General features: G+C 33.0%; 1 protein-coding gene across 1 annotated transcript in view; it reads left to right on the forward strand.

The window, feature by feature from the left end:
* LRP1B (LDL receptor related protein 1B) overlaps positions 1–15,332 on the forward strand; it is a gene marked incomplete at both ends in the record, with an annotated part of 589,444 nt that overhangs the window by 452,805 nt on the left and 121,307 nt on the right. The window contains 8 exons of the mRNA XM_079539425.1: positions 3,031–3,171; positions 5,264–5,389; positions 6,760–6,891; positions 8,983–9,117; positions 9,581–9,710; positions 12,962–13,088; positions 13,241–13,392; positions 13,680–13,804. Of these exons, the coding sequence (XP_079395551.1) occupies positions 3,031–3,171; positions 5,264–5,389; positions 6,760–6,891; positions 8,983–9,117; positions 9,581–9,710; positions 12,962–13,088; positions 13,241–13,392; positions 13,680–13,804 (1,068 nt within the window). The remainder of the gene's footprint in view (positions 1–3,030; positions 3,172–5,263; positions 5,390–6,759; positions 6,892–8,982; positions 9,118–9,580; positions 9,711–12,961; positions 13,089–13,240; positions 13,393–13,679; positions 13,805–15,332) is intronic.

Consider the following 15,332-nt stretch of genomic DNA (forward strand, 5'->3'; position numbering starts at 1 on the left):
AAAAGAATAAAAATATAAAAAAGAATAAAATATAAAAAGCCGCTTTTCAATTTTTCCACTAATTAATGTCTGTTGATTATAACTTGTTTTTTGAAAGCTTAAAAGCATTAAAAGAAATAAAGTTCATTCTTTAAAAAAAAAAAAATTTTGATTTAGTAGAAGTACTGTCAAATCAGCAGCATTTGCAGCAGAAGAGGAACCAGGGAAGACTGAGTTCCTGTCTCTTGTATCTTAAAAACAGTAACTTGGACTTCTTTCTTCAACTTAATCTCTGTAAGGCTTCCAGTGCAAAACTCCATACCTTTTATCCTAAAACCTCAGCTCAGTTTTTCTCCTTCTCTTCTGCACAACAAATCTGTCTACTGCAAGGACCTTTCCCCCATTCCCAAATCCAAAATTTGCTATCACTGTACCCTGTTTCCCACTCACAGCTTTTAAATATCTCCAGTTGTTTTCCCTTCACTCCATTTTCCATCTTCTCTGTGTTAAGACAAAGTATGTGCTGTTGCCTCTCTTGAGCTACATGTAAAGTGATAGGCTGGCCAGTAAAAGTGCTGCTTGGCTATTTGGCTGCCAGAGAAGAAGAGGTCTTCAATCATTCAGTCATTCAGCTATTCTGCAAAATTGCTGGGGTTCAAGCAGACAAGATTTTGTACAAAATTTCTTGTGAGCTTGTTGAGAAAATAGGAAGTGTGTGTTCTTAGTTGTTCTTCAAAAGTAAATCTGTACTTCGATTAAAGATTACGTTAGTTCTGTGCACTTACATAGTTTCCCCCCCTCCAAGTGTTTTAGTTATTAGCAACTAGCAGAAATGCATAATATCTTTATTGTGAAAATTGGAAATCAGGATGTTGATGTTCCTAAAGAACCTGGTAGAAATAGCTAGCAGCGTTTTGCATTGTTTTTGTTTGTCCAGAGCTAGAAACATCCAGAAGTTCTTCACTGAAATAATGCATTTATGGAATGTCTGAAGGATGACATTAAGAGTTAGCAATGGCTAAGTGTTTTCTGTATGTTTGGTGTGCTCTGTGTTTCAGTCTCACCCAGATAGAAAAGGACTGTTTTGCTTTGATTCCAACAACCATTGAGATTGATGAATAGATGGGAACAAGCTGGCTGAAATTAATTGTGATAAAATGAAAAAAATTGTTATAAGGGAAGCAACTGAAGGCCTTGGCATTGGTTAGGTAAGGAGTTCTTCATTGTGAACATTCAGTTGCAAAGACTTAGCTGAGATCTCATTTTGGAAGTTTGTTAAAGTTTGTAGTCTTAAAATTAGTAAGCATTATTACTATTTCATTATTCTTTTGGAAATACTTGCTTTTTAGTAATGGTTGTAATTTCAGTTCATACTTCAGTTTTCATTAGACTGAACTGCTGCCATGTAACTCATGGAAGATATTTATGTAGAAAATAATGTTTATATTAACCATCTCACCCTTATTATGTAACGCTGATGCATTTTATGTGAAATTTCAAAGACTTTGTTTCTCTCTTGGCGCATAGCAAGTCACAAAAACATGTCATGCTCAATTTCAGTAGCCTGATTCTGAGGTTGTGGTAGTCTCAGATGTGATACAAGGGTGAGAATTTCTTGGGCATCCCTAGTTCATGACACTTGACTAGTCCCTGCCACGAGACTATCCATTGTCACTCCAATGTCATCTTCAAAACACTGAGTGGAGGTTACTGTTGTAGAACATTGTTCTAAGGTCTTGATGTCATCCTTCAGATCTATACTAAAGCTAAGTAAGCATTTTAAATGCATATAAATATAAAGAAATAGCAGAAGACTGAAGGACGTTTCTAGACTTCTGATTTCATCTCCTTTCAGTCTTTACTGTCTTCCATGCCTTAGCAACAGGGAATGCAGTTTTTGTATGAGAGCATCAGAGAAGGTTTTCAGACGTGTATTTTTCATACTCTATTTTCATTACTTTCTCATACTCTATTCCTTGCCAAGTCATCTTAAAATTTACAATATATTGCTTTATTTAATACTTTTCACTTTGTCCGTGTTATAACTTCATAGCCCTCTTGTATTTGTGCATGGATCTTGAAATATTCAAAACTTGATAGAAATACTGCCCACCAGTGGTTTGATGTAAAGTACTGTAGCTTACTACTGTGAGGAAATGATAAACCATTAACACTAGTGTGGGTTTTTTGTTTTTGTTTGGTGAAAAAAGACTAGCTCATTAACTGCAGAGGCTGTTACGTGAATTCCAACAGACAATGAGTCTGTTTCAAAGTTGTATGATAAAAAATGGCACTGACAGATGTTCTATGTTTCTGATCAAAACTAATGCTTATATTTAAATGATGTTTCACAATAACGTTTTCCCAAAGTGATGCAAGTGAAATGGAGATAATATACTTCTCCTGTGTACATTTCAGTTTTTTGACTTTCTTTTAAATAGCTTATCTATTTCAATTGTTTCAACTGTTATGAAGAATATTTTTTTTCAGTAATATGATATTTGTATTTTTATTTTTAATGAAAATTCATATTCCATAGTAACCAATGTGGGTACAAGAAAGTGATCAAACGTAGTTTGTAGCCTGATTTCACTTAGAATCCTGTCTGAATTTCAGGGAAATCTTCATGACTCGAGTTTGCTTTTTTCTATTATTTTAATATTATGTCAAATTATAATGATCTACTTTATTATTGATATCAGTGTAAAGTTGGTGATTTCAATCCTTAAGACAGTAACAAGATTCTTAATGATTTTTATGATAATTTTCATACTTAATAATTTGAACATTCAAGTCAGTGAAAACTTGAAACTTGAGTTCTTGCTTTCTTCACATACGTATGCATATAGAAAGGTTTGTGTACAAATCATGTCTTGCAGTAGTACTGAATGTGTTTTGTAATGTTTTCTAATTTTCAGTTATAAATTGGATATAACTCTCATCTTTCTTACATGTGATCTGACTCAAAAAATTTTTCCTACTTATTTTTCAAATATGTGTAATTCATAATGATCGCTCCAATTAATTTTCAAAATTTGAATTTTTTTACAGATAAAAAGCTTTGGTGGGCAGACCAGAATTTAGCTCAGATTGGAACTTGTAACAAACGAGATGGAAGAAACCCAACTATCCTGCGAAACAAGACTTCAGGTGTTGTGCATATGAAAGTATATGATAAGGCAGCACAGCAAGGTAAATTTTAAAATTTTTAACCAGCTGTTAAGTTGTCTAATATCTTTTCCCATGTTATTTTCCAAATGTTCTTACAATAAAAAAAAAAATTGTCATTGTAATTCAATTATGAAATACCATAAAATGTTTTAGTATTGAATCCATTATTGATTTAAGATAATTGATTATGTCTCCCTATGTAATTTAATTTGTTAGATACTTTATAGTTTACACTGTCGTGATAGCTGGAGTTCTATGAAGAGTCTAGGTTTAAATTTTTTGCCAAAAATTAGCATTGATACATGCACCTCATCTTGAATTATTGAAAGTTTAAATAAATATTATTTAAATAAATGAAGTCATTAGCATTCTACGTTACTGCCTTTAAGGCCTTTTAATGCATTTAAATTGACAGAAAATGCAGCAGAAAAATGGGGGAATATTACTAATACTGCTGAAACTTAATTGGCAAAATGGGAATTGATGTAATATGAGTAAGTTTGAAGTCATGCTGTACATTTTATGAATTTGGAGGTTATTAGAGATGAAGATATTTGGGAGGTTCTTCCTTCCCACAAAACACAAGAAAGACTTTTATAGCTGTTCCTCTTATTTCTCTAGAGAGTCTTATATTTTCAGTTCTGTTGACAAAGCCACTGAAATTTTATCCAGTTTTTGCTTTTCCATTTTTTTAATGGAAGATGAATGCAAAGTGCATGGACTTCAGTACAATATTCTTGAACTTGTCAGTAATGTTTTTGCATACAGAAGCTGTGTATGCATCAGCAGTTGCTCCCAAATCTCACAGGCACAAATTGTGTGTTTTTTATTCATAAGTGAGATTTAGTCCTGGTGATTAGTCATTATCCAGTTATCCATGGAATAGTTAATCAACAGGTCTACTTCATAGGAATTTCATCTTTTTTTCTCTCTAAAATCATTCATGAGCAGATTCTCATGTTCAAGTTGCCAAAAATTATCAAAATGTGAAATCATCTTCATTATTCTCTGCCTTTGCTTTCAGGGTTCAGTGTTATTCACTCAGATCCTTATTGAGCAGTTTCCAGAAACACTTTTACAAAACTTAGAAAACACTGATGGTGCTTTGTAAGTCGCGCCCTTTCATGTGGTGTGAGGGTACATACAGATTCTTCTATGTAGACTGTTGTTATTCTAGATTTTATTTTGTATTCTACAATTTGTCCATTTTTCTGAAGCTACGTTAGACTTCAAAACTTTACACATCTTTTGCATTTGTATTGTTGGATTACTGGAACACTTTTTTGAATTCAGATTAAGGAATATCTCATGTTTAGAAATAAATATAAATATTTGTTTATATAAATATGTATAAATATATTTCTAAATTAAAAATAAGTATTACTCAGATTAATAACTTGTGTGTCTTAGTAGACTTAAATGTTTCTTCATAGTGCTTCAAATTTCTGAAATGTATTTGTTATATTCTGTATAATGTTTATTGCATATTTTATCAAAAAATGTTTGTACACTAAAAGTAAATGTTTGAGTTCTGAAATAGGAACATAGAGCTGTGAGTTCACATTGGAGGGTATCTAAATTATACCAGACAAGTGCTAATTCATTAAGATGCAAGGTTAGTATAGCATTTGATGAACAATTAAAATATGATCAATTAAATGTTAATGGTCACAGAATCGTAGGGATTGGAAGGGACCTCCAGACATCAAGTGTAACCCCAAGAATTCCAGAATAAGAGATGCTTTTTAGACTGTCACTGAAAATATTTCAGCATAGTTACTCACTAATTTAAAACAGTATTTTCAGTTTTATCGTATATTTCTACTGTAAAATGAAAGTTCAAGAAACTGAATTATTTTCAAATATATATAGCGAGAAAAAAGCTGCCACCTTGGTGAATAAGTACCATAAGAGTGTAGCATGACCAAGTATACAAATAACAGTATAGCCTGAAACGTGTTCTTCTATATTTCATTTTTACCAAGAATTTGCCTGAACAAAATTTGTTTTTTGGTACTATTAAAAAATTGATAGCAACGCTCACTTTTTTTTTAGTCAGGATTACACTGTTCAGATTATTACCTGTTGTGTTTTCTGTCCTGTTATGTTCTAGGTAGCAATTCCTGTCAATTTAATAATGGTGGATGTTCCCAGCTCTGTTTACCAACATCAGAAACCACAAGAACCTGTGTTTGTACAGTGGGCTACAACCTCCAAAAAAACCGCATGGCATGCAAAGGTTACAAATGCTTTTTGTATTTATTTTTAGCTAACTTCAGTTTTATGGGAAATCTGTAAGTAACTTAGAAAGAAACTTCACTTATTTATTTTGGTGATTAAAATGGAAGAGTTCAGCGTGGTGAAGAGATAAATTTAGCATTTCATTTGTTTATTTAGCTATGCGGAACTTTTATGGAAAACCCTAAGGTATATTTTTCACTTTTTTTTGAAATAGTCAGAAAAGGAGACCATCTGATCCATCATTTGAGCGATACATTTTGGTTATCCACCTTATCTTAAAACTAATTACAGACTACAGTCTGAAAGGTTGGATGTCTACTGTATCTATTACCATTAAAAAGTAAAATCTAAGTATCTATTTCCGGTAAAAAGTGAAGCCATGTTGTTATACAGAACAGTGAAAGGCACTTTATTTTTGAGGTGCCATGGTAGTTAGTTATAAACTTTTTTTGTTAGTTATTCCTATGGAGTATTGCTATGTAGTGTATATGCAGTATATATAATAGACTATAATTGGAAACAGAATTGAGCAACATAAAGATGGTTTTCTACTTCAGTGCTTGCCATATGCTACTTGGCAACGTTTTTTTTTTCTTTTTAATGTATTTTGTACTTCTAAGGGAAAAGAAAAGAAACCTGTTTGTTCATCATAGCTGAACTTGAAGATTGAGAGTTGTATATCAGCATGCTATGTTATTTCCCTTAGAGTTAGAATTGCTTAGAACTTAGAAGTTTTATTACAAGGATGTGGAGGTGAATGCAACAAAATACTTGTTACAATTTTGTTTATCAAAAGGTGTGATTCATTTCAACTGTTTCTTCCTACTTAATAGAAATTGATGCTTCTGTTTTGTTATTAATGTAACACAAATGTAGACATTTAGTGTATCCAAAGCATGATTTTTTTAAACTATGTACTTCTCTATTGTTTGTAAAGGGTGATTGCATGACTGAATGAGGTGAGGTGCATCTCATGCCTCAGAAGATGTTTTACACAGCCTGAGCTGTGCGTTCATTGAGTTCTGAGGAACTGTCTCTTGCTAAATACATAAAAAGTGGATATGCACTGAAAATATTCTTAAATGCCTCATAATTCAAAATAGTTTATTCTTAGTTTAAATTTTCACTAATATTAATTAATTTTGAGATGATGCTTGAAAATGAACAGTAACTCCCTCCTGTTTGTAAAACTGTATTTATAATTAGAAATGAAGTATAATAATTGATGGATTTTCTTTTAAAGAGTTGGATTCATTGTTCTGGACAACTGTTGAACAGTATAGGAGAACTCTGTTATTAATTCCTCAAGTGTTATTAATAGGGAAAGTCTCCATTTTGCTGCCCTTACCTATTTGATTTTTCCCTTAGGTGTAGAATCATTTGTTATGTATTCTGTTCATGAAGGGATTAGAGGAATTCCTCTTGATCCAAATGATAAAATGGAAGCTTTAATGCCTATATCTGGAACCTCATTTGCAGTGGGCATAGACTTCCATGCAGGTAAATATTCTGTATAGTTTACTGTTTATATGTTAGCTATTTGCACTGCTTTAAAAAATGGAAAAGAAAACAATTCAAAACTTCTGAACAAGCCTCTTCCTTCTTATTCAGTTTGACTGCTTCATAACACAAATATCACTAATCTTTTGCCAACAAGTAAGAAGTAAAACTCGTTAAACTCTTCTCTATCTTTGGCCAACCTTTTTCTTTGATGGTTTTGTATATCTACTTAGCAAAATTTCAAGTTCACTTAGTATTTCACAGTGCCGCCTCATTTTGCATATTTTGCCTTCAAACCAGTGCCAACTAGTGCTCAGAGCTTTAGCTTTTTTATATCCTAGGATATCATTCACTGTTTGCTGGATGTAAAAATAACTTTGAAAAATAGTGCCTTGTAGCTGAGAGTTTACTGTATCAAAAAGTGTTTTTGTGTTCTTTGTATCTATTGTAGTTTCCATGGAAATAAATAGGCGTTGCTTTTGAAGAGATCTACCATAAAATCCTGAAGTACAGCATATTATTGGAATAATACATGAAATATTATTTGTATTTGTAACCTGCAAGAATCCTTATTAGTTTAGTACAAATTAATTTAGTGGGTATTTTTCACTATAGAGTGCAAGAGTGATTTCTCTTACGCTATCAAGAGGTACCTGAAAATCAAAGAGTATTATCCAATGCAATATATAAAATGTAGTGACTGGAAGGTTTTGCATTGAATAAATAACATTTATCAATACTTAAAATTTTTATTCATTTATTTTTTATCTTTAAGTAGTTATATCAAAACATCATATTCAGTATATTTTACAGGATGATTATTACATTTCCATACTTGACTTGTTAGTATTTACTTTGAAGTTTGTTTTCTAGAAGCGTGTGCTTTAAAATTCCTCTTGCAGTACTGAACATACTAGAAAGAGGATTAAGGAAGAAGCCATGCTTTCACAGGAACCTTTTCTGAAATAAAATTCATTTGCTACTGTCAGCTAGTAGATCAGTGGTATCTCCTAAAAATGAGGGGTTTTTAGTTCTTTTTTTTTTTTTTTTTTTTTTTTCTGTATTTCCTAGATTTTTTTGGAGTGATTGTCAGCTGTCAGTATGTGGAGTTCTTTTGCACAGTTATCACAGAATTATTATTTTTTTCTAGTAATTGCTTTGATGTTATCAATGAAGTATTGTTCAACAGAATTCTAAGAATCCATTTCTAGTTTGAGACTATCATATCTTGCAGTTTCACTTATTTGGTTCTTCGTACTCTCTGTTGAATAAACTTGTATGCTTACACTACAAGAAATCTAAAGGTTCCAACCTGCCACCTGGAAGCAAAGCTGTTGAAAGATTCTCAACAGCTTCATCTGTGAAGTGGATAAGCAAAGTAATGAATAGATGTTTGATCCTTTACCCTTGACCTGTTTGGTGTTGAGGAAGAAGGCTTCAACTGGAAAATTCTAACTCGTAGAGGCTGTAGGAGCACTGGCGGTAAGAGGTGGTCCTTCCCACGTGGAGCACCTCATTCTGGAGGACTTCAATTAATTTCTACCAAATCAAAATGTGTATTTCAACATGGCTGTGTGATAGCTCTGAGCTCTGACAACAGAAGTAGATGGAATTGTGCTTGTGGAGTGTCATCACTTGGTTTTCCCCATTCATTTACCAGTGGTAATTTGTGGCAACAGAAAAATGCATGTCTGTGCTTTCACTACTTCAAATTCTCAGCCTGGCCTTTGAGTTTAAATGGTCAGTGAAAGTAACTCTGTACTCAAATGCTGTGTAGTGGTCCATCTCTTCCTTCTTATGGACAATTACCTGCAGTGAAATGGCATGGAAAACAATTTAAAGAAATACTTTAACACACACACACACACACACACACAAAAAAAAAAAAAAGAATCTTAGCAAAAGCTAATCAGACATTTATAATTTTTATTCACTTACCATATCACTCAAATTTATCACTTTTCTTCCTGGTTAAATTTTTTGATACTTCCAGAGCTTAATCTGAACGATTACAAATTTTGTGGTTACTGATGTAGACACCTGTGCTAACATAACTAAATTAATCCAAGCGTTTTCATTATGTTTTTATAGGTAATGATACAATCTATTGGACCGATATGGGTTTCAACAAAATTAGCAGATCTAAACGGGACCAAACATGGAAAGAAGATGTTGTTACAAATGGCTTGGGAAGAGTTGAAGGCATTGCAGTGGATTGGATAGCAGGTAGGAGTTTATTTGCGTCAGGTATTGTTATGATGAATTAATGTATGCTCTTGCATTTCCACTCAAGACTAAATAATTTGATACGCTTTCATCACTAATTTATAGTATTCCAATTATCTAATACTTTTTGTTACTATTTTCATAGTGTATCACAAGGATGTTGTGCTCTTGTGTTTTTTTTTTCTTGAAGTATGGTGTGTTCTTTTTTGATGAGGAGTGAGTTCAGTTTTAAACTGAAAAAAAATATTAATGTCTTCTTATATGGATAGTCACAACTGTGACAGCCAGCAATACAAGTTTATACTTGAAAACAGAAGGCTAAAAAGGGCTGAAAACTAAAATACAAGATGCATGCAGCTTAAAATATAGCAGTCAGTTTCTGGTTTTAACTTATGCATTTAAGATTTTTAAGTTTCTGAAGTGATGTTTTCTTTTTTCTGTAACTTCACAATATTTTTCCTAGGTAACATATATTGGACAGATCATGGCTTCAACTTAATTGAAGTTGCCAGGCTCAACGGCTCATTCCGATATGTAATCATATCCCAGGGTCTGGACCAGCCAAGATCTATTGCAGTACACCCCGAAAAAGGGTAACATGACTATGGCTACATTTTTTTTTTTGTTTAACATTTGCATGTTCGCAATGAAGCTTTTAGGAATCAAGGCCTTTTTTCTAATATAGCTGTTTAATAATACCCAAAAGTAGTGTAATGGGATGTATTTTGCTATAACTGGACCCAGGTGGAAGAAAATGTTCTTAAGATGTCCTGAGAATTTTCATGAGTTTCATCATGAGGATCTTCATCTGCAGGAAGTACTATATTTTCTCTGTGCAAGCCTTCACTTTCTAAGACGATCATTTTAGCTGAAGTGTATCCGTTGCTTGGAAACGTGCTTAAATCTGTTAAGTACTTAAGTTTTCAGCTTATCCAAGAAGTCACACTATCTAATGAAGACCTCACTGTGATGGTGAAATAGTATAACGGCATATTCTCTGATAGTTATACCAGTATCACGTTACATCACTCTGCATCAACTAAGGAGATTACCCAAGGTAGCTGAAAGCTGTGTCAGATAAACATATGGGTAAACTCTTAAAAATTCATTAAAAATGGATGGACTTCTCATCCAACTGTGTGATGAGACTACAATGCATCTCTAATAGAAATGAGAAGTTTCCATTCTTTCAGGCTGTAAAACTGATGGAGAGCTACAAGTAACACAGAAGCAGTAAATTCTGCAAAGGATTTCCATCTTTTTTTTTTTTTTCCCCACTGGAATATGAAATATACTTTGAGTTGATTTACAGCTCGGAAGATTTAACTGCTACAGTTGCCTTCCTAAAACGTAAACTACATGGTGTGCATCAAAGTTTTAAAGAAGCATTTGAAAATCTACCTCTTCCCAAACCAATAGACAAAGCTGTGTCACTCATTTTCCCCAGGCTCAATTAAATGAGTATGACAGTATGTTCAGGAATGCAGTTTCCGTATTAGCTGGAGAAGTCTGCATCTCTAGTGAAGTGATGAAGAATTCTGACTTCTTAACAAGAATTGATGTAAAATATTGTCTGCAACTTGCCCCAATTTCTTTTATGAGAACATAGTTTTAGTGAACTGTGTGTTTTGCAGATTGGAAATGCATTTAAAAGTGAAGGTGAAAGTAAAAGTAGATTTTATTTTCTGCATAATACAGTTGCTTGTGTAACAAATCGTTATGGCTGGGTTCATGTGGCACCACGAGTATCTTGGTCATATCTTTTCACAGTTCAGAATTTACGTTGTTTGTCAGGATCTGGATTTTTATTTTTTTTTACTTTGTGCTCAACGTGTTCTTATGTTAAGAAAAAACAAGGAAGAAAAAAAACAGCAAACCTTTGCAGAGTATTACATAAGAGTCTAATAAAATCTTTAGACTAGAAGAGTACACCAAAATTCTTCAGAACACTATTTCATTTACAGTATAGTTTTCCTCAGCATGTACATAATATACTTAGATAAGTTCTGTGAAAACACAAAAGCTTGGACTCTTTAATACTGTGCCACAAAGTGCTCTATTCAGATGACTCCAATCAAAGTAAATTCATGCAACTAAGATAGCAATGTTTTTGTAGTGAAGTAAATGTATATCTTTATAGAGGAAGATAAAGACCTGCTTATCCTCTGCATTATTGTCATCTCTTTCCTTTTGTCAGGCAAAACTTTCAAAAGTGTACCTCCCTTCCTGCCCTCTCCTTGCCCTGTCTTCACATTTTTCATTTCTCTTGAAGCTTGAGTTGACAGCTTTAAGAACAGAGCGGAAAATAGTAGTTATTTGATCTCATTGAATCTGCCCATTATACCGAGATATGAAGCAGCCAGCATTCAGCTGGTTGGTAGCATTATTTAAAGTTAAGAATGTGTAGTTCTATAAAGGAGTGTCCTTCTCCCTCATCAGGAGTACTTATTCATTTAAAATGCACTTGGTTTCCATTTTTCTTCTGCAATTAAATAACTTTTCTGAGAGAGCTCAAAACTGTGCTTGAAATACAGAGCAAAGGTCATTCTGAAATATTTCCTAGACTTTGAATCTTCCTTCATTGAAGACATTCGGGAAACTTCAGTTGCGTTTCCATTGTTGAATTTTAAACTCCTATTTTATTTTCTTCACAGATTTTTTTTTTTTAAGTTAATTCTATGACCACATCAAAATTTTGTCATTTGCATCTAAGTGTCAGCTACTTGGCTTATATGTGGGATAGTTCCTAGAAAAGTTGTTGTCATTATTCTGGCATTGCAATATAAATACCAAATAGCTAGGTAGCATAACACTGCAAAGGTGGAAGTATTTTAGAGCTTCTAAGAACATTTGGGAAGATCAAATTTTTTCTATGCTATTTAATGATTTACTGATGTTAATATATCAATATATTTCTAACCATCAGTGCTCCAGTAATGTCTTAAGTAATGTGTATTACCTTTTCAGAATTTTCTTTGGAGGCTTCTAGATTTTTTTAAAAATCTGATAGTTACGTTTTTTTAATGTTGGTTGGTTGGTTTGTTTAACTAACTAGGCTGAGAGAATACTGCATAATTGAATATCAAATGCTTGCCTTTCAGTAAATAATTAGTTGATATCCTGTGTTAAGGATATTCTCTGGATATTCATAAGGATGTTCTCTGACCAGATCTCTGAATACAAGTTCAGTTACATAAAAAAGTGCTGTTAGAAATCTCAGTGAAGTAAGTGCTGTCTGCAGGTTCATTAGCCTCCTCCTGCTATGTCTAAAGCAATAGAAAAGTAGGAGGTCAAAGCAGAAATTTATCGTAGCGTCTCACCTTGAATCAGTGATGTGTCTGTGCCAGTAAGTGTACAGCAATGCATACAGAGATAAGTAAGGTGAAAAGGTTTTCCCATGATCATTAGGGAGGCTAGCAAAACAACTTTCCCCTACCATTTCCCTAAATGCTTTCCTATTTAATTTTATTTAGACATACATCTCATGTTTTATCTCAATGTTGGTTAGATGCATGATTTTGTTCCAGTAATTTCTGTTTTGGTTTTACTTTCCCAAGCACCAAACCATATTCTTTAAGCATACCATTGCATATTGACTGATAAATTATGATTTTAAGAGTTACTTCATATGTAACAACTCAAAAAAAAAAAAAAAAATTGCTTAAGTAGTTTATCAAACCAGTAGATTTATCCCATAAAGGTTATTCAAAGGTGTATAAGCATGAAGTATCTATTTGACAGTGATGATGCATTCATTTTGTTTTCAGTTGAAAGACAGTATTGTACATTTTCATCTCTTTGTTTTTGTGTTAAATTTTAATAGGTAATTTGTGTAACTTTTTAGGTATTTATTTTGGACAGAGTGGGGACAGATTCCTTGCATAGGAAAGGCATATTTAGATGGATCTGAGAAGGTTGTTCTTGTGAGCCTGGGGATTGTGTGGCCTAATGGGATTTCCATTGACTACGAGGTTAGTTTCTTTGTTTTTGATTATAATTTGAAATATTTGGTGTACATTATATTTCATTAAAGTCAATGTCTTCCACTTCACAGCAATCTTAGTAACTCTTAATGAAATACTTGGACAAGATTTTTGATGTTTCCTTTAAAATTAATCTTTAGGAAAATAAATTATATTGGTGTGATGCTCGTACCGACAAGATAGAAAGAATTGACCTTGAGAGTGGAGGGAATCGGGAGATTGTGCTGTCAGGGAGCAATGTGGATATGTTTTCAGTTGCGGTGTTCGGAGCTTACATCTACTGGTCTGACAGGTAATTTATTTTTCATAAGCATTTGAGTCTCAAAATGTTATTTCAGTGCTAGGTGCTTTACCTTTGTAGGATTAGCCATTCCTTAGCAAGGTCACAGAATGGATCGCAGAAAGCTATGCAGTTTGAGAGAGGGTATCTTTGATACTGAAACCTAAAGCATATCAGTATCATAGATGAGAGCAGGTTTTTGACCTTCTGTTAGATGAACTCTCCGCTGCCCTTCAGTCATTTGTTTGGTGTGAAGTAGTTGAGGATTGTTGATCAGACATCTTCAACTTTTTTGGCAGAGCACATGCAAATGGCTCTATTAGAAGAGGCCACAAGAATGAGGCCACGGATGCTGTGACCATGAGGACTGGCCTTGGAATAAACCTGAAGGAAGTGAAAGTCTTTAATAGAGCACGAGAGAAAGGTTGGCTGTTCTTAAGGATAATATTGTTTCAATATCAACTGGTGGTACTTTTTATGTATATTAAAACATATAAAAAGTTAAATACTTACTGATTTATGGCAACAAATTTTATTATATCTCCATTTTTTTCTTAGAATTTTTTTTTAGCTAAGATTTATTTACTATGAAAATACGTAGAAAAGTTTCTTGTAAAACCTTGAAAGCATTTAAAGGAGAAAGTCTGAAATCAAAATACTTCCTATCATTCCTTTTTTGTTTTTTTCCTGAAAGCACCCAAGTCTCAGGAATGAGGTGGACTTTGAACTGTGCTTTAGAGAACAGCAGTCTCAGGCTGCCTCAGATTTCTTTTGGAAAGCAGTACACAGCTAGAAAATCTCAGTCTCTCAAATATTTATTTCCTGGGATTCCTTGGTCTTGAGTCCAGCTTTTTTGTGTGGGAATAGTTGTAAATAGTTAGATATCATTTATATTTAATTCGCTTTGCAATTGAATAGACAATTTCATATACTGAGAGTATGGCAGAAACGGATGAATTTTATCTCCCATTAAGTAGGATCTTTCTTTTATCTATTTTTTTCTCCTAAAATTTGAATTCTGTAGAGGCTTTGAAAAGCAAAGACATTTGTGAGAAAATAGCAACAAATTTTATCACCTTTGTATGCAAAATATATTTGTTTCCGTAAGCTAATGTCATTAAAATCTATCAAAAATGATGAGTATTTCCTTAGAGCTGCTACCAGATGAAATTTAAAATACGTGTTCAAAAACACTGAGAAGGAAAATGGTACTTGAAAAAGTTATTTTTAAAGAAGATATTTGCGATAGGAATATAATTCTAGTGTTGGTAATACTCAAAGCTTGTTTTAATCACAGCATCACATATCTGATGATCAAATTTTTATATACATCTTTCCTAAATAACTGCATCAAACTTAAAATGTAAAATAAATCTGCATTTTGAAAGATCTATTTAAAAATCAGTAAAAAGAAAAAATCCAATTTTTTCTCGAATTTGAATAGTTTTGAGAAGAATGAACATAATTGTATTTTGCTAAGGAGTTCTGCAAGTATTTTCACAGTTTTGTAGACATATTTTGTGGATAGTAAATGTCCACAGAAAAAAATGGATGTTGTAGCTTTTAACAAGGCTAGAAATAGTTAATGTCTGCTTGCTTGGAAGGGCCCTCTGTGTAGAATTAAGAAAATGGAGCAATTGAATAAAAATATGTAATGATTTTTATTGATGGCTTGACAGATTTGGTTGCACTAGGAATGGGAGAAATGGTTACTGAGGCTAAAAAAAATTTTGATGTTAGTTCGAAAAACGTAACTGAATGAGTTTTTAATACATTTTTCAAATTTTACTAGGGTACAAATGGTTAATGTCTTTGGGAGGGGCTGTCAGTGAGCCAGGAGGACAAAAGGGAAAAAAACAGGTGAAAAATACTTTTGGAATGTTTTTTCTGTATCACTCTATTATATTTTACCTATGTATACTTTTAATTTTGCTGAACTAGAAGTAGGTAAT

The sequence above is a fragment of the Tetrao urogallus genome, assembly GCF_951394365.1.
Source record: "Tetrao urogallus genome assembly, chromosome: 8".
In the NCBI taxonomy this organism is placed as follows: Eukaryota; Metazoa; Chordata; class Aves; order Galliformes; family Phasianidae; genus Tetrao; species Tetrao urogallus.